Here is a 24413-nt window from a genome sequence, read left to right as displayed (position 1 = left end):
TTTTTATATATAAATTAGCAAATATTCGTGAACCTGTTTTTGCTTTATGGGGTATTGTGTGTAGGGGGGGAGAGACGATTGAATCCATTTTAGAATAATTCTGTAACCTAGCAAAATGTGGGAAAAGTAGTGGTCTGAATACTATACATAAGCATGGTAGAAATTAAAAGAACAGTTTCGAGATTATGGGAATTTTATTAGACAAGTTGGACACAACAGGTTCACCTGACAAGACTTATTCCAAATATTAGTTTATTTTGCATTTGTTAATAAAATCGTAATATACTCTGGATACGTTCAGAAACACACCCCACATTCTCCAGGAATTTTCTTAAGTACAATGTAAGACAAATAAAATTACAGTGGTTTGAATGAGGACTAACTGCTGTCTCAAGTTGGCCATACGTCTCTAAGTAATTACAAAACACTTATGACTCAATAGTATTTTTTATTTTTTTAATTTTTTTAGCTCTCCTAGCTGTGCTGTTGAAACTAGAGCATGCACCTGTAGTTTTGTTTGGGGAACAACCGTACATCCCAGCCAACACTATTACTATTTACACTATCCAAAAATCTGGTTCAGGTGGGCATCATTTGAAAGGTTGTTCTATTGCCAGCATGACTTACTTAGTTATACAATAAAATCTTGGGGTTTTAGGTGTTCACAGGTGTTTGACTTGCTTGTATAACATCAAAGTCGTATTTATTATAATCCTGAACATCTCATCTTTCAAAATACATAGTCCTCTCATATGTACCCCCAATTTCATGATTTCAAATCGGTAGTTAGTCTTGTACCATCGCTGCAACTCCCGTACGGATTCAGGAGGGGTGAAGGTCGAGAGCCATGCCTTCTCCGAAACACGACCCTGCCAAGCCTCACTGCTTCTTTACACAATGTTCGCTTAACCCGGAAGCCAGCCGCACCAATGTGTTGGAGGAAACACCATACAACTGGCGACCGTGGCAGCTTGCATGCACCCGGCCCATCACAAGGAGTCGCTAGAGTGCGACGGGACGAACGTTCCAGCCGGCCAAACCCGGACGACGCTGGGCCAATTGTACATCGCCTCATGGGTCTCCCGGTCACGGCCGGCTGCGACACGGCCCGGGATTGAACCCAAATCTGTGGTGATGGCTCAAGCACGGCAGTGCCTTGGACCGCTGTGCTACTCAGGAGGCCAAATGTACAGTAGTTGTCCATTTTAGTGGGAGGGATATTGGCAGCGTCTTGTTTTGTGTGTGGTGTTCAAAAAGGCTCAGTCAAAACCCATACGGCGCTATGAAGCGCAAAGACTGAGCTGACATTTTATATCATGTTACTTTACAGCCACTGCGTTCCAATTTAAGTGCTGATTAGTGCCCAAATATGCAGTTTTCAACACGTATTATGAGGGTAAAGGGCTACGTTGCAATATACTCACTGAATTTTCTTATCCATTTCCCTGTCCAGCTCATTGACATCACAGGCAAGGACCAGGATGAGTCTATGATTGCACTGCATGACTGCAACGGGGATGTCAACAGAGCCATCAACGTGTTGCTGGAAGGTAGCCCAGATACTGTGAGTTTGGCCTTTGTGTCCGGGCTTAGTAGTTGGCAAAGGGAGTAAACCAAGTTACCCATCCAGCTCATTACAGGGAGAATCCTAACTTCCACTTAAAGTGGAATTTTCACTTTGGTATGCATTCATGTCAGTGGAAGACTAAGTGAAAATTCCACTTTAAGTGGAAGTTAGGATTCTCCCTTAACATAAAACTGAACCCTGTCACCTCATCTCTCCTCAGGACTCTTGGGAGATGGTGGGGAAGAAGAAAGGAGTGTCCGGTCAGAAGGAGCCTGGCCATGCCGAGACCGGAGAGGAAGGAAAGGAGAACCGGGAGAGGGGAGCAGAGAGGGACGTGGCACGTCGTCGAGGTGGAGCCCCACGCAGGGGTAGAGGGGCTAGTAGGGGACGAGAGTGTGAGTAGAAATCGCATGCCTTTGCTTTAGGGTCATGGGAAGTGACAGGCATACAAATAGACCCTTTGTAGCTCCTGCCCTTGTTATGGAGGGGACAGTGTGTGCAACAAACATTCTTTCCTTAGATTTCTGGAAGAAAAATTGCCATTGTAGCTTCTGAACCGACATGTCTAACTTGAAACGTAATTTCTGACTCCACACACGTCTATTTTCCCTCACTACCTGTTATGCGCCCGCCATGTCCTCTCAGTCCGTGTACAGGAGAATGGTCTGGATGGAGGAAAGGCTGCTGGGATAGCAGGCAGGGGCACAGAGCGAGGCCACAGGGGGAGGGGCAGAGGAAGAGGTAAGTTGTTGGCAAGAGCTGTTGGTTGGACTCCTGAAACAAGTTCCCAACACAAACTAAGGCTAATGCCCCCTCCTAGTGTCAGATGTCATAGCATTCCAGTGCTCCGGACTTACCTTTTACCCTGGTGCTACTAACTTTTTCAGTTGGTGGCACCAGTCCATGATTTTGTCAGGAATGCATTATTCAAGATATTTTGATGTGCACCCTATTCTAGTGATTGTCAAATGTTGGGTTGACAATTAGGTGGTTACTGTCAAAATAGAGCTCCCAAATGTTCACCCCCCCAATAGAGATGGTTTTGCATACATCTATGTGCACTAATATCACATGGGCTAATTCAACTACCTGAGAAAGTTGAAACTCAAAACACACGAGTTAGATTGCTAACTCTAAATATAATACCTACTGCTAGTAGCCATGTGTTAATAATCTAACAGTAAACTTGAGGTCTATATGCACTCAATGTGAAGCTTGTACCAATTAGACCAATTAAATGTTTTGCACTCAGCCAAGTCAAAGGGTCGCAAAATGCGGCTAAATGGTTGCATTCTAGAGCCATGCATTCTCTGTAGTGTGCTCAATACCATTTTTAATGTGCACTCAAGACGGCAAATGTTCCTCAAGGGACAATGCATTCTATTTTCTGTAGGATTTTTGGGTCAGTGGTGTAACTTGTCTGTCCCTCTCTAGGGGGAGAACGGGAGCGAGGCAGGCGAGGGGGCCGGTTTTCTGCGCAGGGCATGGGGTAAGTGAACACCTGTGCTGCTCACAGAGAAAAATGTATGTTCCCTTTTGCCATGGTCACCAGAGAGCAGGACCTGGCCCATTTAAGCCATTTAAGAATATACATCGGCCAAATCAAGTTGAAATGGGCTGAACATAAACCCTTAAGTAACTCAATCTGACCACCCTGTACACTTGTCTGTGAATATGGGATTTGCATTAAAGTCCGATATTGGTAGACCCCACACCAAACATCTAACTCAACAGGTGGGCATTGAGATTGTTGCACATAGGGTTCTGCTCTCGGTGTCTCTGACATGGTGTGTTCTTGTTCCTTGTCTTTCCCTTTGGGTTGAATGGAGCACCGGTTTGTGTGTTTGTATTGTCTGTCTGTGTATGCATTGCCTCTTACCCAATCCTGGTCATTGAGCACCCTAGATGTCATATATAGTATATGTTTTTGATTAATTTGACGAGGCTCACAGTGACGAGATTGTTAGCAGCCCTTTATACCGGCTTTGATAATGAGTAGTATCAAATTTACTCTACATTAGACATATTGCTATCTTGTATTTAATTATAATTAACACTTAGTTGGCTATATAATTCCTCCTAGGTGTTAGGGCTAGCATTAAGCCCCAGCGAGATGAGTCTACTATTTCTAGGGTTGTCAAAGACCAGGCTTTGTGGGGTTTAGGTGAGTGGGCGCTGCTAGTGTGGGCTCTTTCCCAGGGATGCAGCAGGTTAAAATGCTTCCTCAAAGATGAACCTGCATGTTAATTTCATCCCTTTGAAATAATTAATGGTGTTTTTTTTTTTTTTTTTGTTAATGTCTGAAGCACCTGGTTTGTGGAACATAAGATTTAACTGATCATAAAATGCGAAAATTATGTTAATGGCTACTTCAACTGCATCAGTGCTTTCATTTTAACAAGTTGAAATGATCTTTTAATGTTATTCTACAGTGTTAATAGGGATACGTTAGAGGAGAGGGCCAATGGGTTGGCTGTGGTAGAACGGCTCCAGTCAGCTGGCGTGTATGTGTGCGCAAGTTTGGCCTGTTCTGATAGTGACTAACCTGCAGCGCGAGTGAGCCAGCGGCATAGGCTTACATAGACTGACAGCCAGGCAGTTTGTGTTGCGTTGTCCCCAACATGTCCCTCTTAGGGTGTGTTGCTTCCGCTGCTGCTCTTGTGGCCTTTGGGCGCCTGTGTTTGCATGAGTGTGTTCTGTTGGTTTTAACTGTGCTTCCTCTCCTGATCATAATGCAATTATTGTTACTTATGGAACACAGTCTTCAGTTTGAGTGTTTGTTTGGCAGCCATGTTTTCCCCTTTTTAGTCTACCAAGTACACCTATAGTAAGTGACACTGCCCCCAACAATGCAGTGTTGACAGATGTGTGTTGCAGAAGTGTGAGTGTAGTGACTTGTCCATGCATGTGATTTCCCTACATTCCTCTGTAAAATAATGAAGTCTAAAACCACACACTGCATCCCCATCTGTCCCCGTTGTGCTGCTTGTAATCGTTGCTGTTGTTTTTCCTCTAAAGCCAGATTGATAAGGGGCCCAGATATGATTTTTCAGGAGATGAGAGGTGAGTGCACCGCCACTGGTGTGTCAGTGTGTCAATCTTGCTATCTGTTGGGGGGATCATTCTGCCAAATGCCACGAGAGAGGGAAGGATGGAGCTAGACACAAAGGGTATCAGGGCAGATGAAAGCAATGTCGTGCACCCTGGTAACACGATATGGAATTAAATGACAGCTGTCTATTGAACATCGAGTGTAAACCTGTTCACACAAGCCCCATAAGAAATCAAACGAACGTTTATTGGTCGCTTACACAGTTTGGCAGGTGTTATAGCGGTGCGTTAAAATGCTTATCTTAACAATGCAGATATCAAATATCAATGTATAGGGGGGCTCCAATAAATCAAGAACGGCAGGACGAATCCAATTAATAACCCAAATAGCACTGTAGCAGTATCAAATTTGAATCTATACATCTCTACGCTGGGGAATTTACACAAGCTAAGTAAAATACAATCTACAGTAGTAGCTTATTCTAATATTTCTGTCAGGGATGCAGTATTTAAATACTGTTAAATGTGCGTGACCAGTGGTTCAATCAAGAGTCCCTCCCTGCCAATCTACAGCACCCCTGTTATCGTTGGTTCTCACCGGGAGCTAGTCAAACATGAATAGTCTGAATTCCATTCAGATCGTGAAAATGACTGAAGTCAGTTTACTGTACTGCAGTAGGCTGTACTGCACTGTACAACTTGTGTGCCTGAGCCTGAAAGAAGCAAGAGACCAGCTATTTTAAGGATGTGTGCTTTTCTATAATTGTCTCTGAAGCGCTGCTGTGAAATGATGCGTTGAAAGACGTTATGTTTTTTGCCACCGCACAGTGCCAGAGAAAGAGTTGAGGAAAAATAAGGCACTGCCTGGATTATTTTCCCATTCCTTGGTTGTCCTCCTTCAGTATTTTTGAATCTGTCATCCTGAGATTTCTCAGATGAATGTTGTCTAACTGCTACACATCAGATCACCTCAATCACTTCCTCGATCTCACTGCTTACTTACTTCCTCCTTTACAGTATATCTCACCCCAGTCAAATATTCCAGTTGGTAGACTCATAGGAAGGGGTTGTGCTCAAAACCACGGCTTCTTCTTTTTTGTAGAACGTTCAACCCGGCGGACTACGCTGAGCCAACCCAGACAGAGGAGAGCTACAGCGGGGGAAGCACCTGGAACAACACGGGAAACCTGGAGCCAGAGGAAGGACCCAGTAAGGAACCCAGCTCCTGCTCAGCCCCAGTCCAAAACCACCCAGCCTAGACACTTCATATATCTCTGCAAGACGGTGGAAAGTCCATCTAGTTTATCTAGAGCCAAAGGAAGGAACCATTAAGAAACCAAGCTAGTGCCTAGTCCAAAAACACAAAGCCTTTACACTTCCTGTAGACGGGTGTAGGCAAGCTGGTGGAAAACCCAGCTAGCCTACCAAAGGTTTAGGTGGAGCTGTGCGCTAGTTGTTAGTAACTGCTAACTCTCCATGGAGTCTGACTTAATTTGCTCGTCTTGGGAATGATTTGAGGGGTATACTACGATGCAAGCTAGCTCTAACTCAGGGTTTTCTTAAGCTAGCCAGCTTCAGCTAGCTTAACATTCCAGCTCAGACTTCATCCATACTACGACGGTGAATATTGCTCGTCCGCCTGCTGCTAACTCTAGCAGGCTTGTAATGGGCGTACATGTGGCTAGCTGAAGGCCGAACTCTTAATTGAGACCGTTCTGGCCATGGTGTGAAATAGGCTTTTAGAAGTGTCTTTATTTTATGACTTATCGTTAATACAGTCTTTATCAATGCAGAAGCACCTTTTCCCCACTCCAATCGATAAAATAATTTAAGTCAAGTGTTTCTATGTGAAGTTTCAAGTGCATTCTATTATTACTAAATGTGTAATGTGATAGGTAATTTAATAGGGGTGTAACGGTTCTGTATGTTTTGTGGTTTTAGGGTCACGTTTTGGTACAGCGGGAAAATGAAATGCCATTCACAATGTTCAGCTTTCAAAATTGTTGTGAAGTCGTAAATACAAGTTGACTGCATTCATATGGTTTGAACTCGTTGAGAAACCATTTGGTGTCAACGATAAACTAAAAGTACAGCTATCGTGTGTAAACAAATTAGTTAAAACGCATTAATAGATTTTTATAAATATTGTTGCATTTAACTGCCAAAACTGCTCTTCTAGATGAGTAGAGTAAGTGACTTCAGAGGTCACCATGTGGGAGAAGTGGATGATAGCCTAGTTTCTCACTAGTAATTACCAGTTCGAGGCTGTTCAAGTGGATCTTTCTCATATCATATGTGGTAAATTTCCACTTGGTTACGAACGCACCATGACACTGTCTCAAGTGTCAGTCGCGCACTTGTGACTCATAAAGGGAGTGTATCTGTTTTATGTATTCATTTGGGTTCACAGGCTGAACCGAAGTCCCCTTATCGAACTGTTTGGTATGAATACGTGTACCGTTACACTATGTTTATGTTTTTTTTTTTTACATTTGGGTAATAAAATATTTAATCAGTCTTCCTCAAATGAAGGGGATGGTGACAAATTCTTAGCAAGTGGGGGGGAATCTGATTTCATTGCTCAACTCGCAGCTCACACTTCATTCTAAATAAAGGAAGTTAGTCTGCCCTGGAGCAGGTTAGTTCTGAACGATTCGTTGCCATAGAAATGTACTTGACCTAAAGATGAGCTATTTTCATGGTCCAGGTTATCCCGAGTTAAACTCAGAGTTGACCAAAGTTAACTCGCTAACGCCTCAAACCCGGTAGGTAGTATACCCTCTGTAATCTTAACACATATCTCACCTTTCACTTCTCCTTTGTTGTAGGGATTGAGTACTCTGCAGGAGGAGAGGGAACAAATTACCAACCCAAGTTTGACTCTGCCCCTTGTAAGATTGAACCTAAATCCTTTTTTTTTGTTCGACACCTGGTTGGTTTGAAACCTACTACTCAGTATTTTTTTTTTCCTTTATGTTCCTACAGGTGCCTGGAGGAGCGTGACAGAAGAGTGGGGTACTGAGGACTGGAATGAGGATGTGAGTACCTTTTTGCTATGCCTATTTATTGATTTGGTGGTGTGCCTGTTTGATGTATGACTTATTGATGTACTCTGTCTTTTGACAGATCTTATCTTTTGACTGTAAAAAAAAAAAAAGTCAAATAATGACATCACATTCATACACCTTGACTTTTTTACAGCCTGAATTCAAAATGGTTCAAAAATGATATTCTTTCTCACCCATCTACTGTAATGACAAAGTGAAAACATGTTTTGAGAAGGAAATACAGATATCTCACTTAAATAAGTATTCATCCCCCTGAGTCAATACTTGGTGGAACACCTTTGGCAGCAATTACAGCTCCATTCCATTTTTTTTTTTATCCTGGAAATACTCCCCAGTCCTTAATGATCACATGCATACCCATAACATGATGCATCCACTACACTCAATTAGGGCTGGGCGGTATACCGGTATTTATGCACGGACCAGTTTGGGTTTTTCTTTACCTTCTGTAACGGTATTTGAATGTTTGGTTTGTTAAATGTGATACGTCGTGTGTAACGTCCTTTTTTTTTTATAGTTTACCCTGCTACTTCAGCATGTTTGTGCAACAGTATCTTCTAAATCAAAGAGGAATAGGCGTAGCATGAATAAAGTTTTAATGTAGCCAAAGATTATAGGATCCCCTAGGAAACACTGAACATCACTTTGGTTCCTACCCTCTCACAATAACTCGTCCATGGCATTTTCATTCGTTGTCATGTCAAACACTGTATTCAAAGTGCCCACTATTTATATTCTAACTATAGAATTATAATAAACTTTCCATGATTCCAAAAGTTAACCCACGTGTTTTGATCTAAATCGCAATTGCAACATTTGGTTAAAAATAAGGCCTAGTATTTTAGCCCATATCGTGGCAGTGTGGAAATGATCTCAAATGGGTGCAGGAAATGCAGAAATTGATGGAAATGCAGGAAATGATTTTAGGTTGGAAGTTGAATTGAACAGTATAAAACAATCAATTGAGAAAGACCCATTGAAATAAGTAAATTTAGAGCTTTTATTAATCAAAAACATGTCAAACTGTCAAAAAAAATGAAATACCATATTTTGGCCATATTGCCCAGGTCTACACTCAAACTGCAATCCTCAATGAATTCATTAAATAGCAGAGTCCTAAACTGCCCTAGCGGTACCAAGGAATCAAGATGCAAGGAATTTTGTAGGTTATTCCAACAGTGGGGGGGCACTAAAACTAAAGGAGGATCTACCTTAACTTCCCTGGGCGAGCCACCCTAGTCAACAGCCAGTGGAATCGCGTGGCGCGAAATACAAATACCTCAAATGCTATAACTTAAATTTCTCAAACATATGAGTATTTTACACCATTTTAAAGACAAGACTCTCGTTAACCTGTTATGGCTAGGGGGCAGTATTTTCACAGCCGGATAAAAAAACGTACCCGATTTAATCTGATTATTACTCCTGCCCAGAAACTAGAATATGCATATAATTATTAGCTTTGGATAGAAAACACTCCAAAGTTTCTAAAACTGTTTGAATAGTGTCTGTGAGTATAACAGAACTCATTTGACAGGCCCAAAAAAAAGTGTGGTTAGATTAACGAGAGTCTTGTCTTTAAAATGCTGTAAAATAGTCATATGTTTGAAAAATGGAAGTTTTTGGATTTTAGAGGAGTTTGTATTTCGCGCCACACCCATCATTGGATATTGGAGCAGTTGTTCCGCTAGCGGAACGTCTAGATGTAAGAGGTTAATCTAACCACATTGTCCGATTACAAAAAGGCTTTACAGCGAAAACAAAACATTAGATTATGTCAGGAGAGTACCCTGCCAAAAATAATCTCACAGCCATTTTCAAAGCAAGCATATATGTCATAAAAACCAAAACCACAGCTAAATGCAGCACTAACCTTTGATCTTCATCAGATGACACTCCCAGGACATTGTTATACAATACATGAATGTTTTGTTCAGTCAAGTTCATATTTATATAAAAAAACAGCTTTGAACATTAGCATGTGATGTTCAGAATTAGCATACCCACCGCAAACTTCCGGTGAATTTACTAAATTACTCACGATAAACGTTGACAAAATAATTATTTTAAGAATTATAGATACAGAACTCCTTTATGCAATCGCGGTGTCAGATTTTAAAATAGCTTTTCAGCAAAAGCACATTTTGCAATATTCTGAGTAGATATCACGGCTAGCTATTTTGACACCCACCAAGTTTGGGACAACCTAAACTCAGAATTACTATTAGAAAAATTTTGATTACCTTTGCTGTTCTTCGTCAGAATGCACTCCCAGGACTTCTACTTAAACAACAAATGCTGTTTTGGTTCTAAATAATCCATAGTTATATTCAAATAGCTCCGTTTTGTTCGTGCGTTCAGGTCACTATCCGAAGGGTGACGAGCGAGCGCATTTCGTGACAAAAGAATTCAAAATATTCCATTACCGTACTTAGAAGCATGTCAAACGCTGTTTAAAATAAATTAATATGCAATTTTTTTGTAAAATGCCGATAATATTCCAACCGGGCAACGTTGTATTCATTCAAAGTCTGAAGGGAAAAAAATGGAGACTTCTCATGAACGCGCATCTCCAGTGTCACTGTCCCCAGGCTGACAACTCACAAGTTCTCCTGCTGTTCTTCGCCCAGAGACAGCAGACACCCCATTCCACTTTCTGGCGGCTTTAGAGAGCCAATGGGAGCCTTAGAAAGTGTCACGTTAGAGCAGAGATGCTGTATTTTTGATAGCGATGCAACAGAAGGACAACAAATTGTCAGACAGGGCACTTCCTGTATGGAATCTTCTCAGGTTTTGGCCTGCCTTATGAGATCTGTTATACTCACAGACACCATTCAAACAGTTTTAGAAACTTTAGGGTGTTTTCTATCCAAATCTACTAATTATATGCATATTCTAGTTTCTGGGCAAGAGTAGTAACCAGTTTAAATCGGGTACGTTTTTTATCCGGCCGTGCAAATACTGCCCCCTAGCCCCAACAGGTTAATTGGTTGAGACCAGGGGGACCTTGAGTTAACCAGTCCTGTGAGTGGGTTTGGTAGCTCATTTTACACGTTAGCAACAAAGTTAAGTCATTTGGAAGCTTGTGTATTATGGCTTCGTAATCAAAAAGAGTAATTAATTGATCTACGGGACTTTAATGAGGACCAGCCAACCTTTTGATACAGGATGCAGTGGTGCTTATTAAAACTGTCACTAGGGATAAAACGAATAGTGCTATGGTAGACCACATCCAGAGGTTTATGAGTAGTGGCTGCTGAAATCTGGTAAATGGTGTCACCATAATCAATAACTGGCAGGAAAGTTGACTGTACAATTTGCTTCCTGCTATATAGGGAGAGGACAGATCTATTTAAAAAAAAAAAAAGCCCACTTTTAAATCTTAGCTTTTTAATTAGCTCATCTGTATGTTTTAAAAACATTAAGTCTATCAATCCAAATGCCCAGATACTTGCAGGCGGGTACCCAATCAATGGAAGATCCATCCAATTAATAAATATGTAGTACATCTGAAACATTCTTGTGAGAACCAGAGAACATAATGTATTTAGTCTTATCCCCATTATGTTAAACCAACCAGGGCTTTCTAAACTCGGCAAAAAATAAACGTCCTTTTTTTAGGAACCTGTCTTTCAAAGATCATTCGTAAAAATCCAAATAACTTCACAGATCGTCATTGTAAAGGGTTTAAACAGTTTCCCATGCTTGTTCAATGAACCATAAACAATTAATAAATATGCACCTGTGGAATGGTCATTAAGACACTAACAGCTTACAGACGGTAGGCAATTAAGGTCATAGTTATGAAAACGTAGGGCACCAAAGAGGCCTTTCTACTGACTCTGAAAAACACCAAAAGAAAGATGCCCAGGGTCCCCGCTCATCTGTGTGAATGTGCCTTAGTCATGCTGCAAGGAGGCATGAGGACTGCAGATGTGGCCAGGGCAATAAATTGCAATGTCTGTACTGTGAGACGCCTAAGACAGCGCTACAGGGAGACAGGACAGACAACTGATCGTCCTCGCAGTGGCAGCCCACTTGTAACCACACCTGCACAGGATCTGTACATCTGAACATCACACCTGCGGACAGATACTGGATGGCAACAACTGCCCGAGCTACACCAGAAACGCACAATCCCTCATCAGTGTTCAGACTGTCCGCAATAGGCTGAGAGAGGCTGGACTGAGGGCTTGTAGGCCTGTTGTAAGGCAGGTCCTCACCAGACATCACTGGCAACAACGATGCCTGTGGTTACAAACCCACTGTCGCTGGACCAGAAAGGATAGGCAAAATGGGCTCTTCACTGACGAGACGCGGTTTTGTCTCACCAGGGGTGATGGTCGGATTCGTGTGTATCTTTGAAGGAATGAGCGTTACTCCAAGGCCTGTACTCTGGAGCGGGCTCGAGGTGGAGGGTCCGTCATGGTGTCACAGCATCATCGGACTGAGCTTGTCATTGCAGGCAATCTCAACGCTGTGCGTTACAGGAAAGACATCCTCCTCCCTCATGTGGTACCCTTCCTGCATGCTCATCCTGACGTGATCCTCCAGCATGACAATGCCACCAGCCATACTGCTCGTTCTGTGCGTGATTTCCTGCAAGACATGCATGTCAGTGTTCTGCCATGGCCAGCGAAGAGCCCGGATCTCAATTGCATTGAGCACGTCTGGGACCTGTTGGATCGGAGGGTGAGGGCATTCCCCCCCCCCCCCCCCCCAGAAATATCCGGGAACTTGCAGGTGCCTTGGTGGAAGAGTTGGATAACGTCTCACAGCAAGAACTGGCAAATCTGGTGCAGTCAATGAGGAGATGCACTGCAGTACTTAATACAGCTGGTGGCCACACCAGATACTGACTAGATTTTTACCCCCCCCCCCCCCCATCTAAAAGAATGGAATTAAGAAATATACATTTTACATTGGCGTGGCATTGACTAAAATACAGTAGAATAGAATACAGTGTATATACATATGAGACGAGTAAAGCAGTATTTCAACATTTAAAGTGACTAGTGATCCGTTATTAAAGGGGCCAGTGATTCCAAGTGTCTGTGTATATTACATAACCGGGTGGAAGCTGGCTAGTGATGGTTGTTTAACAGCCTGCTGTTTTTCAGGCTCTCGGTCCCAGCTTTGATGCACCTGAATGATAGCGGGGTGAATAGGCTGTGGTTCGGGTGGTTGAGTTCCTTTTTGTGATGTTTTTGCCCTTTTTGTGACATTGGGTGCTGTAGGTTTCCTGGAGGCCAGGCATGTGCCCCTGGTGATACATTGGTTCAGATTGCACCACCCTCTGTGGAATCCTGCAGTTGTGGGCGGTGCATTTGCCGTGCAAGGTGGCGATAGAGCCTGACAGGATGCTCTCAATTGCATCTGTAAAAGTTTAGGAGCCAAATTCCTTCAGCCTCGTGTTGAAGAGGCGCTGTTGCGCCGCCTTCACCAGATTGTCTGTGTGGGTTGACCTTTTCATATCAGTGATGTGTACACCGAGAAACTTGAAGCTTGTTTCCAGCCTTCAACACCTGGGTGCGGCCTGTCAGGAAGTCCCAGTTGCACAGGGCCGAATTCAGACCCAGGGCCCAGAGCCTAGTGATGATCTTGGAGGGTACTATGGTGTTGAATGTTGAGCTATAGTCAATGAACAGCATTCTTACATGGGTATTCCTCTTGTCCAGATTGGATCGGGCAGTGCGATGGCGATTGCATTGTCTGTGGCTCTTGGGGCAGTAAGCAAATTGAAGTGGGTCTAGGGTGTCGGGTACAGTAGCGGTGGTATGATCCTTGAATAGCCTCTCAAAGCACTTCATGATGACCGAAGTGAGTGCTACGGGGCGGTAGTCGTTTAGTTCGGTTACATTTGCCTTCTTGGGTACAGGAACAATAGTGGACATCTTGAAGCAAGTGGGACCAGCAGACTGGAATAGGGAGAGATTGATTATGAAACACTCCAGCCAGCTGGTCTACGCATGCTCTGAGGATGTGGCTAGGGATGCCATCTGGGCCGGCAGCCTTGCGAGGGTTTACGCGCTTAAATGTCTTACTTACGTCAGCCACGGAGGAGTGCCCACAGTCCTTGGTAGTAGCGGACCACGTCGTTGGCACTGTGTTATCAAAGGTGTTTAGTTTGTCCGGAAGCAAAACGTCAGTGTCCGCGACCGGGCTGGATTTCCATTTGTAGTCTGTGATTGTCTGTAGACCCTGCCACATACGTCTCGTGTCTGAGCTGTTGAATTGCAACTCCACTTTGTCTCTGTACTGATGTTTTGCATGTTTGATTCCCGATACGGAGGGAAGAATTACACAATAATTCAGTTTTGCTGCCATTAGTTCATGCTTTCTGGTTTGGGTAGGTTTTAAGTCACACTGGTACAACTTCTCCTATATACTTCCTGATGAACTCAGTTACTGTATCAGTGTATTAGTCTGTTATTCTCGGAGGCTACACAGAACATATCCCAGTCTGCGTGATCAATACAATCTTGAAGCATGGATTCCGATTGGTCAGATCAGAGTTGAATAGACCTTAGCACGGGTATTTCCTGTTTGAGTTTCTGCCTATAGGAAGGGAGGAGCGAAATGGACTCGTGACCAGATTTGCCGAAGGGAGGGACTTGTAGGCATTTTGAAAAGTTGAGTAGCAGTGGTCCAATGTTTTTCCAGCACGAGTACTACAGTCAGTGTTAGAATTTTTGCATCCTTTTTACTTTTTTGCTTTGTTTCAATCCCCAGCTACAATGAATGTGGCCTCAGGATACGTGGTTTCCAGTTTGCATAAAGTTCAGTGAAGTTCTTTGAGGGCCTTCGTGGTATTGGCTTGATGGGGGGGGGATATACATGGCTGTGACTATAACCGAAGTGAATTCTCTTGGGAGGTAATATGGTCGGCATTTGAGGTATTCTAGGTCCGACTAACAAAAGGATGTTATCACAATTCATGCATTAACCTGTTATGGCTAGGGGGCAGTATTTTCACGGCTGGATAAAAAACGTACCCGATTTAATCTGGTTACCACTCCTACCCAGTAACTAGAATATGCATATACTTATTACATATGGATAGAAAACACCCTAAAGTTTCTAAAACTGTTTGAATGGTGTCTGTGAGTATAACAGAACTCATATGGCAGGCCAAAATCTGAGGTTTCATTCAGGAAGTGGCCTGTCTGACAAGGTGTTGTTCTTCTTGTCTCTGTTTATTGAAGAGTGAGGATCTTAGCTGTCCCGTGACACTTCCTACGGCTGCCATAGGGTCTCAGAAGGCGGTAAAAAGCTGAATCGTGGCTTTGCAGGCTCTGGCTGAAACAAAGTAGCGCGTTTGGGTAGTGGCTGGTTACAGTACTGTGAGACTCAGGCTCGTGCCCGCGTCGACCGAAAGCTTTGTTTACTTTCCTCTGTTTAGCTAAATGGACATTCCCGGTCGGAATATTATCGCTTTTTTACGATAAAAATTGATTTTAAACAGCGGTTGACATGCTTCGAAGTACGGTAATGGAATATTTAGATTTTTTTTGTCACGAATTGCGCCATGCGCACGACCCTTATTTACCCTTTCAGATAGTGTCTGGAACGCACGAACAAAACGCCGCAATTTGGATATAACGATGGATTATTTTGGACCAAACCAACATTTGTTATTGAAGTAGCAGTCCTGGGAGTGCATTCTGACGAAGACAACAAAAGGTAATCAAACTTTTATAATAGTAAATCTGATTTTGGTGAAGGCTAAACCTGCCGGGTGTCTAAATAGCTAGCCCGTGATGCCTGGGCTATGTACTTAGAATATTGCAAAATGTGCTTTCACCAAAAAACTATTTTAAAATCGGACATATCGAGTGCATAGAGGAGTTCTGTGGATTCTATAATTCTATAATTCTTAAAATAATTGTTATGCTTTTTGTGAACGTTTATCGTGAGTAATTTAGTAAATTATTAGCAAATTCCTCCGGAAGTTTGCGGGGGGTATGCTAGTTCTGAACGTCACATGCTAATGTAAAAAGCTGTTTTTTGATATAAATATGAACTTGATTGAACAAAACATGCATGTATTGTATAACATAATGTCCTAGGGTTGTCATCTGATGAAGATCATCAAAGGTTAGTGCTGCATTTAGCTGTCTTCTGGGTTTTTGTGACATTATATGCTAGCTTGAAAAATGGGTGTCTGATTATTTCTGGCTTGGTACTCTGCTGACATAATCTAATGTTTTGCTTTCGCTGTAAAGCCTTTTTGAAATCGGACAGTGTGGTTAGATAAAGGAGAGTCTTGTCTTTAAAATGCTGTGAAATAGTAATATGTTTGAAAAATTGAAGTTTTTGTATTTTTGAGGAATTTGTCATTCGCGCCACGCCTATCATTGGATATTGGAGCAGGTGTTCCGCTAGCGGAACGTCTAGATGTAAGAGGTTAACCAAGGATTACATCAGTTTTTAACCCTTAGTTTTTTTGTGTGACACATGTTTATCTGCAACAGAGTTAAACAGGGGGGGGGGGGGGACAATTAAGGGCATGATCTGAGTCGATGCAAGTCACTGAACCCCAGAAAAAAAATAAACCGTTTGTCTAGCGCTCATCTTGCGTGCTCTCTCTCCCTCTCTCTCTCTCTCATCTGTAGCTGTCAGAGACCAAGATCTTCACAGCCTCCAGTGTGGTCTCCATGCCACTCCCCCAGGAGAATGTCACCATCACTGCAGGACAGAGGTGGGTGGGCCTGACGCGTAATGCACACACCCACAGCCATTCACTCTACAGTCATGCTATCACACGTGTCTTTCTATCAACAATTTGGTCAATTTATGACATTGGCTACATTTTTAAAAGGTTCAGAATAAAAATGCGTTTTATACAGTTCCACATGTTTTCTTGCAGGAATATATGCAAATTGGCCCATAACTCCACCTATACAACAGGCCTAGCACAATGCATCCTTTTTTAGAGAGCGAGATGATGGTAACATCACGTTAAGTGTTATAGGCAGCATTGCAAACTGCAGTATTCCAAACCTATTTTTTTAACTATTACTATGCCTGTCGAGATCCACTTGACTGGCTGGCAGAGCGTGTGCCCATGAGAGATTTGGTGAGTCTTTTTTTGCGTGCATGTGTCAGAGTGGAAGAGAGAGGCCTAGGCCAGATGTGAGGGTATTGTTACTAGGTCACCTCTTCATAATTGACTAGTTAAAATGTGATACTTTGTTTTATTTCTAATTGTAGTTCTAATTATACATTTCCCATTGCAGTTAATGGAACATTGCAATTGATTATTTGGTATTACTTTATTCAATTGTTACAACCTCTCAGTTCTGAATAAAACATGAGTATATGTTAACATGACCACTTTACTTTAAATTTTGGGGGGGGGTTCTGTATGTACAAATTAGCATATTAAGTACCTGATTAGTATAAATTGCGTTTTTAATTTCATAAATTGTAAAAAACTAAGTTTTGCATAAAGCATAAGTATTTGTTAATATGACCACCTTTCATGTTTGGTCTTAAGTTAGTGTAGTGATGTATTCTGTACTGCCACATTTGCATAATATTGCATTTTCATTTAATAAATGTTACTTTTATTTACTTTTATTTGTTCTACATCAGACCTAAAACAATATGACAACCCTATCTTCAGCTATTGGACAAAAAGTGTTTAAATTAATAATTCAGACCGGTGATTTGGTGCCATTTTTGACTAGAGATTAACATTTACCTTTTCTGATCACTTGAAAATAAGGTCTCAGCCATGGTAAGGCCTATTCTCATCAAATGAAGTGTTCGGAGTTCCTGAGAAGCTTCTCTCTTTTTAATTTTTTTATTTGTATTTAACTAGGCAAGTCAGATAAGAACATTCTTATTTACAATGACGGCCTAGGAACAGTGGGTTAACTACCTTGTTCAGGGGCAGAATGACAGATTTTTACCTTGTCAGCTCGGGGATTCGATCTTGAAACCTTTCGGTTGCTGGCCCAACACTCTAACTACTAGGCTACGTGGAATAAAAAGTAAAACACCAGAACAACAGTTTCATTTTGACCTCTAACTCCCTATTAATATATACTGAACAAAAATATAAAAAAACAATATTTTACTGAGTTAGTTCATATAAGGAAATAAGTCGATTGAAATAAATGCGTTAGGCCATAATCTCTGGATTTCACATGACTGGGAACACTGAGATGCATCTGTTGGTCACAGATCAGAAAAGTATCAGTCAGTATCTAGTGGGACCACCATTTGCTTCATGCAGTGCGCCACATCTCCTTCGTATAGAGTTGATCAGGCTGTTGATTTGTGGCCTATGGAATGTTGTCCCACTCCTTTTCAATGGCTATACGAGGTTTCTGGATATTGGCAGGAACTGGAACACGCTGTCGTACATGTCGATCCGGAGCATCCCAAACATGCTCAATGGGTGATATGTATGAGTATGCAGGCCATGGAAGAACTGGGATATTTTCAGCTTCCAGGAATTGCTTACAGATTCTTGCGACATAGGGTCGTGCATTATAATGCTGTAACATGAGGTGATGGCGGCGGATGAATGGCACGACAATGGCAATGGGCCTCAGGATCTTGTCACGTTATCTCTGTGCATTCAAATTGCCATGGATAAAATGCAATTGTTTGTTGTTCGTAGCTTATGCCTGCCCATACCATAACCCCACTGCCACCATAGGCCACTCGGTTCACAACGTTGACATCAGCAAACCGCGCGCCCACATGTGATCTGCGTTTGAGGCCAGTGGGACGTACTGCTAAATCTAAAACGATGGAGGCAGTTTATGGTAGAGAAATGAACATTAAATTCTCTGGCAACAGCTCTGCTGGACATTCCTGCAGTCAGCATGCCAATTGCATTCTCCCTCAATAGTTTAGACATCTGTAGCATTGTTGTGACACAACTGCACATTTTAGTGGCCTTTTATTGTCCCCAGCACAAGTTGCACCTGTGTCATGATTATGCTGTTTAATAAGCTTGTTGATATGCCACACCTGTCAGGTGGATGGAATATCTTGGCAAAGGAGAAATGCTCACTAACATGGTTGTAAACATAGACATTTCTGGGATCTTTTATTTCACCTCATGAAACATCGGACCAACACTTTACGTGTTGCGTTTTATATTTTTGTTCAGTTTATATTACAACTTAGACTGCCATAAATGCAAGGACAGAGAAGTTGTTTTTTTTTGTCACTATTTTGGACAGCTCTGTCAAGACACCAACCATGAGAAAGCGTTAAACACGTTTTAAATCGACTCGTGAATTGTATTGAACATAGCGACGTTCCCTTCTTAAAATGTATGTGATTGCATTAAGATTTTTTGGGACAGATTATTATCAGTGATGTAATGTAACAAGTTGTCCAGCGTAAGAAACCCTCAATGGTACCCTAGTTTATAGGAAGACCCATATACATGCAACCACAACTCCTCATCCACTCACTGAAAACCTTGCATTGTGTATCCTAACTCATGTCCATGTAAAACACTTGTCTTAAACATCACCAAACTCTGTAGTCTAGTCAAATATCCAATGTTTTTTTTCACTTTTACTGAGTGTAGAACATTCAAATTTGTAATTCAAGCACTTCTGGTGTTGACTATGATTTTTCAGCTCTGTAGTACGTTTTGGGGTGGATGAAACATAATATCACATATACAATCAATTTGCTAACGTGAGTCAGAACAACACCCGTTTCTCAGACCCTGTGATTGGCTAGTGTCGTGTCTAGGGGTTGTACTTGTACCTAAAGCTGCCTCACGCTACAGAAGCAGGAGATGGGCTCCTGCTCTGTGGGCTGTTCTGGCTCGGACAAGGCTAATTACTAACTCTGACCTCTGTCCCCTGCAGGATTGACCTGGCAGTGCTGCTGGGGAAGACTTCCCCGTCCTCCTCTGAGGCAGAGGCCCCAGGCCCCATAGAGGCCAGCCAGCCCCCCTCCCTCCCCCAGTCACTTGTGTTCAGCAACTCCAAGCAGCCGCTGTCCCAAACCACTTCCAGCAGCACCTCGTACACCCAGCATAGCATGGTGAGCCCACAGGACACAACTGCCTTCACCCTATTCTACAGTTTTAGTGACTAAAGTGTTGTACCAAAACGTTATGATACCAACATTTATTTTATACTTTAGTATTGTTTCATGATACTACCAAATTTTTCAGCCCTACCAATCAAAATAACATGTTATAAAATGTTAATAAAGTCAGTTTTGTTTATAAATTCAGTTAAAAAATGTAAGCAACAGCCACTTGTCTCTTGTATGCGCCGGTCCAGTAATATCCACTTCACTTACATACGCATATCATATCATATCTCGTGTGGGAGCTGTAATCAGCCAGCCAGCATCCTCTTCCAGCCATCACTCACCTGCTTCTCTCTGTCTGCTCTTCCTGCACATCTATTCCTCAATCAGTTTTTAAAATCTAATTTAGCTGTGATGGTGAGCGGAGATGTAGTCACTGAGTCTTCTGTTACATTTGTGTATTTGATACATTAGAGCAGGGTGCAGAGCGAGCAAAGTTGATGCATTGTGTAATTTCTTCTCCGATATAACCAAGAGTACAGGCTAGTTTTAGTAGGCTTTGCAAGTACGCTGTCACGCAGCCTCTGAGTGCCAGGGAGGACAAATAGAGTACAGCAGTGTGACAGACATGCTTGTAGCTTTACAGCAATGAAAACGGCTTGTCTCTAGCTCAAACTGTAAAAATAAATTACCCTTATTATCAACGCCATCTTTTTTTCTTCCTGTGGGATTTCGCACGTAACTTCACAAACCATGTCGCGGGCTGTTTTAAAATAGTCCTGTGTTTGGTAATTATTGGTTTGATCAAGAAAGTTCAGTCATGCTGCCTAGCTAACAACCTGCGAACTTGGCAGTAGGTCTAAGCAAATTTGATTGGCTGAAGAAAGGAAAACAGTCTGCTTCACTAATTAGATGTGCTTCAAAGGTAGGATTCATATAGGCCTAATGTAAGCCTAAACTATAACTTTTTTTCCCTTCTGGTACTCCTTAAATTCTGTTTGGTACCTGTTTGTTTTAAGCTGGGAACAGTGCGTGTGTGAGGAGTCTGTTTGTTTACTGAAGAGTAAAGGTTTCATGCAGTATTTTCCCCTTACTGCCACAATGACATGCAGATCATTATGCATGTATATCCCTTCCCCTCATTCCTCCAGCCATATCACAGGTAGGCATTTACAAATATGAGTAAAGCGGCAATTCTATGATGTATTCTATTATACAGTGTGAAGTTAAATTCTATGTGTTGCATTGAGTAGACGTGTGAATATCAGTGACAAGTTTTGTGTAGCACATAACGTTTAGAAAACGGGAACACGCGTTGGGGGACAGGGCGAACAGGACGCTAGGCCACTCAAATTTTCCACGTGTTATGGCGGTACTACTCGGTATCGTGTTACTTGGCCTGGTATGTGAAGTGTTTAACCTGTCTGGGCCAGTGGGACGCTTGCGTCCCACCCTAATCAACAGCCAGTGGAATCGCGTCGAGCTAAATGCAAAACCTCATAAATGCTATAACTTCAATTTCTCTAACATATGACTATTTTACACCGTTTTATAGATACACCTCTTCTGAATCGAACCACGTTGTCCGATTTCAAAAAGGCTTTACAGCAAAAGCAAAACATTAGATTATGTCAGCAGAGTACCCAGCCAGAAATAATCAGTCATTTTCAAAGCAACTAGCATGCATCACAAATACCCAAAACACAGCTAAATGCAGCACTAACCTTTGACAACCTTCATCAGATGACAGTCCTAGGACATCATGTTACACAACACATGCATTTTTTTGTTCGATAAAGTTCATATTTATGTATAAAAACAGCATTTTACATCGGCGCATGACGTTCAGAAAATCTTTTCCCTCAAATGCTTCCGATGATCAGCGCTACAATTTACAAAATTACTATTCGAAAACATTGTTAAAATGTAATATTGTCATTCAAAGACTTATAGATTAACATGTCTTGAATGCCATCTCTTTGCCAGATTTAAAAATAACTTTACTGGGAAATCACACTTTGCAATAAACGACGTGGTATGCCCAGAAAAGAAGTCTATGTTGGAGCCATCTTGGAACGATCAACCATCAAAAATACTATTGTAAATAATCCCTTACCTTTGATTATCTTTATCAGAAGGCACTTCTAGGAATCCCAGGTCCATAACAAATGTAGTTTTGTTCAAAAAAGTTAATAATTTATGTCCCAATAGTGTTAGCGCGCTCCGAAGGCTAGTAAAAATGTACCGTGTGCGTCTGACTTGTCGTCAGGAATGAGCAAAAAAAATATATTTAAGTTCGTTCAAACATGTCAAACGTTGTATAACAAATCTTTAGGGGCTTTTTCAACCAGGGCTTCAATAATATTCCATTGGGACGGTTGCATTGTCTCTCAAAACGTTTCGAAAAGGGAGAGTACCCATGGGCGCCGACGTCACAATGGTAATGGCCCATCCCCTGTGACCAAGGTAGACATCCTCTGTTTCAGTCAATTTTGTTGGTAGGAGGCTCAAACCACTTTGTAAAGAATGGGGACATCTAGTGGAAGCCATAGGAAGTGCTAAATGAATTGCAAGCCCTGTGTGTTTCAATGGCAAATGTTTGAAGTGATATCCACACATCAGATTTCAGTTTCCTAATTATATGCATATTCTAGTTACTGGGCAGGAGTAGTAACCAGATTAAATCGGGTACGTTTTTTTTATCAGGCTGTGCAAATACTGCCCCCTTGCCCTAACAGGTTAACAAATGTAAATATTACTGGTGCGACAGACAAATAAATTATTGGGTACTTGATTATGTTTAACCCTAACAGGCCCTAACAGGTTAACCTGTTAGGGCTAGGGGGCAGTATTGACACGGCCGGATAAAAAATGTACCCGATTTAATCTGGTTACTACTCCTGCCCAGTAACTAGAATATGCATATAATTATTGGCTTTGGATAGAAAACACCCTAAAGTTTCTAAAACTGTTTGAATGGTGTCTGTGTATAACAGAACTCATATGGCAGGCCAAAACCTGAGAAGATTCCATGCAGGAAGTGGCCTGTCTGACAAGGTGTGTTTTATCTTGGCTCTTTTTATTGAAGACTGAGGATCTTTGCAATAACGTGACACTTCCATAGGCTCTCAGAGCCCGGGAAAAAGCGGAATGATATCGAGGCAGCCTCTGGCTGAAAAACATTATCGCGTTTGGCAAGTGGCCGATCAGAGTACTATGGGCTTAGGCGTGTGCACGAGTCGACCCCGTGCTTTATTTTCTTTCCTCTTTTTACCTAAATGCAGATTCCCGGTCGGAATATTATCGCTTTTTTACGAGAAAAATGGCATAAAAATTGATTTTAAACAGCGGTTGACATGCTTCGAAGTACGGTAATGGAATATTTACAAAAAAAATTTGGTCACGAAATGCGCCATGCTCGTCACCCTTATTTACCCTTTCGGATAGTGTCTTGAACGCACGAACAAAACGCCGCTATTTGGATATAACAATGGATTATTTGGGACCAAACCAACGTTTGTTATTGAAGTAGAAGTCCTGGGAGTGCATTCTGACGAAGAACAGCAAAGGTAATAACATTTTTCTTATAGTAAATCTGACTTTGGTGAGTGCTAAACTTGCTGGGTGTCTAAATAGCTAGCCCTGTGATGGCTCCCATAGGCTATCTACTTAGAATATTGCAAAATGTGCTTTCACCGAAAAGCTATTTTAAAATCGGACATATCGAGTGCATAGAGGAGTTCTGTATCTATAATTCTTAAAATAATTGTTATGTTTTTGTGAACGTTTATCGTGAGTAATTTAGTAAATTCACCGGCAGTGTTCGGTGGGAATGCTAGTTACATGCTAGGTCACATGCTAATGTAAAAAGCTGGTTTTTGATATAAATATGAACTTGATTGAACAAAACATGCATGTATTGTATAACATAATGTCCTAGGGTTGTCATCTGATGATCATCAAAGGTTAGTGCTGCATTTAGCTGTGGTTTGGGTTTATGTGACATATGCTAGCTTGAAAAATGTGTCTGATTATTTCTGGCTGGGTACTCTGCTGACATAATCTAATGTTTTGCTTTCGTTGTAAAGCCTTTTTGAAATCGGACAGTGTGGTTAGATTAACGAGAGTCTTGTCTTTAAAATGGTGTAAAATAGTCATATGTTTGAAAAATTGAAGTAATAGCATTTCTAAGGTATTTGAATAACGCGCCACAGGATTCCACTGGCTGTTGAGTAGGTGGGACGCAAGCGTCCCACCTAGCCCATAGAGGTTAAATGTTTTATTTTTTTAGGCGGTAGATCAACTTTACTATTGCAGATATACTGTGGTTTCCATCAATGTAATTGTCTGCATCATTTCCAGTTCTATCTATCAAAAAAGAAACGTCCTCTCAGTCAACTGCGTTTTATTTTCAGCAAACTTAACGTGTTAATATTTGTATGAATATAACAACATTCAACAACTGAGACAAACTGAACAAGTTCCACAGACATGTGACTAACAGAAGTGGAATAATGTGTCCCTGAACAAAGGGGGGGTCAAAATCAAAAGTAACAGTCAGTATCTGGTGTGGCCACCAGCTGCATTATGTACTGCAGTGCATCTCCTCCTCACGGACTGCCCCAGATTTGCCAGTTCTTGCTGTGAGATGTTACCCCACTCTTCTTGCAAGTTCCCGGACATTTCTGGGGGGAATGGCCCTAGCC

The 24413-nt window shown here is 41.8% G+C and overlaps 1 protein-coding gene across 9 annotated transcripts in view; it reads left to right on the top strand.

The window, feature by feature from the left end:
• LOC106570114 (ubiquitin-associated protein 2-like) overlaps positions 1–24413 on the top strand; it is a 56969-nt gene that overhangs the window by 12938 nt on the left and 19618 nt on the right. For 7 of the 9 annotated variants that reach the window (XM_082961071.1, XM_014142138.3, XM_014142133.3 and 4 more), the window contains exons 4-13: positions 1454–1564; positions 1788–1962; positions 2213–2308; positions 3002–3056; positions 4586–4630; positions 5721–5827; positions 7447–7509; positions 7604–7656; positions 16302–16387; positions 19536–19713. In XM_082961071.1, the coding sequence (XP_082817197.1) occupies positions 1454–1564; positions 1788–1962; positions 2213–2308; positions 3002–3056; positions 4586–4630; positions 5721–5827; positions 7447–7509; positions 7604–7656; positions 16302–16387; positions 19536–19713 (969 nt within the window). The remainder of the gene's footprint in view (positions 1–1453; positions 1565–1787; positions 1963–2212; positions 2309–3001; positions 3057–4585; positions 4631–5720; positions 5828–7446; positions 7510–7603; positions 7657–16301; positions 16388–19535; positions 19714–24413) is intronic. The other 2 variants (XM_014142139.3, XM_082961073.1) reach the window with 1 other exon arrangement.

This window comes from Salmo salar, chromosome 14, assembly GCF_965601325.2.
Source record: "Salmo salar chromosome 14, fSalSal1, whole genome shotgun sequence".
Lineage (NCBI taxonomy): Eukaryota > Metazoa > Chordata > Actinopteri > Salmoniformes > Salmonidae > Salmo > Salmo salar.
The sequence above is the reverse complement of the archived record's forward strand: the minus strand, read 5'-3'. Positions and strand labels throughout refer to the sequence as shown.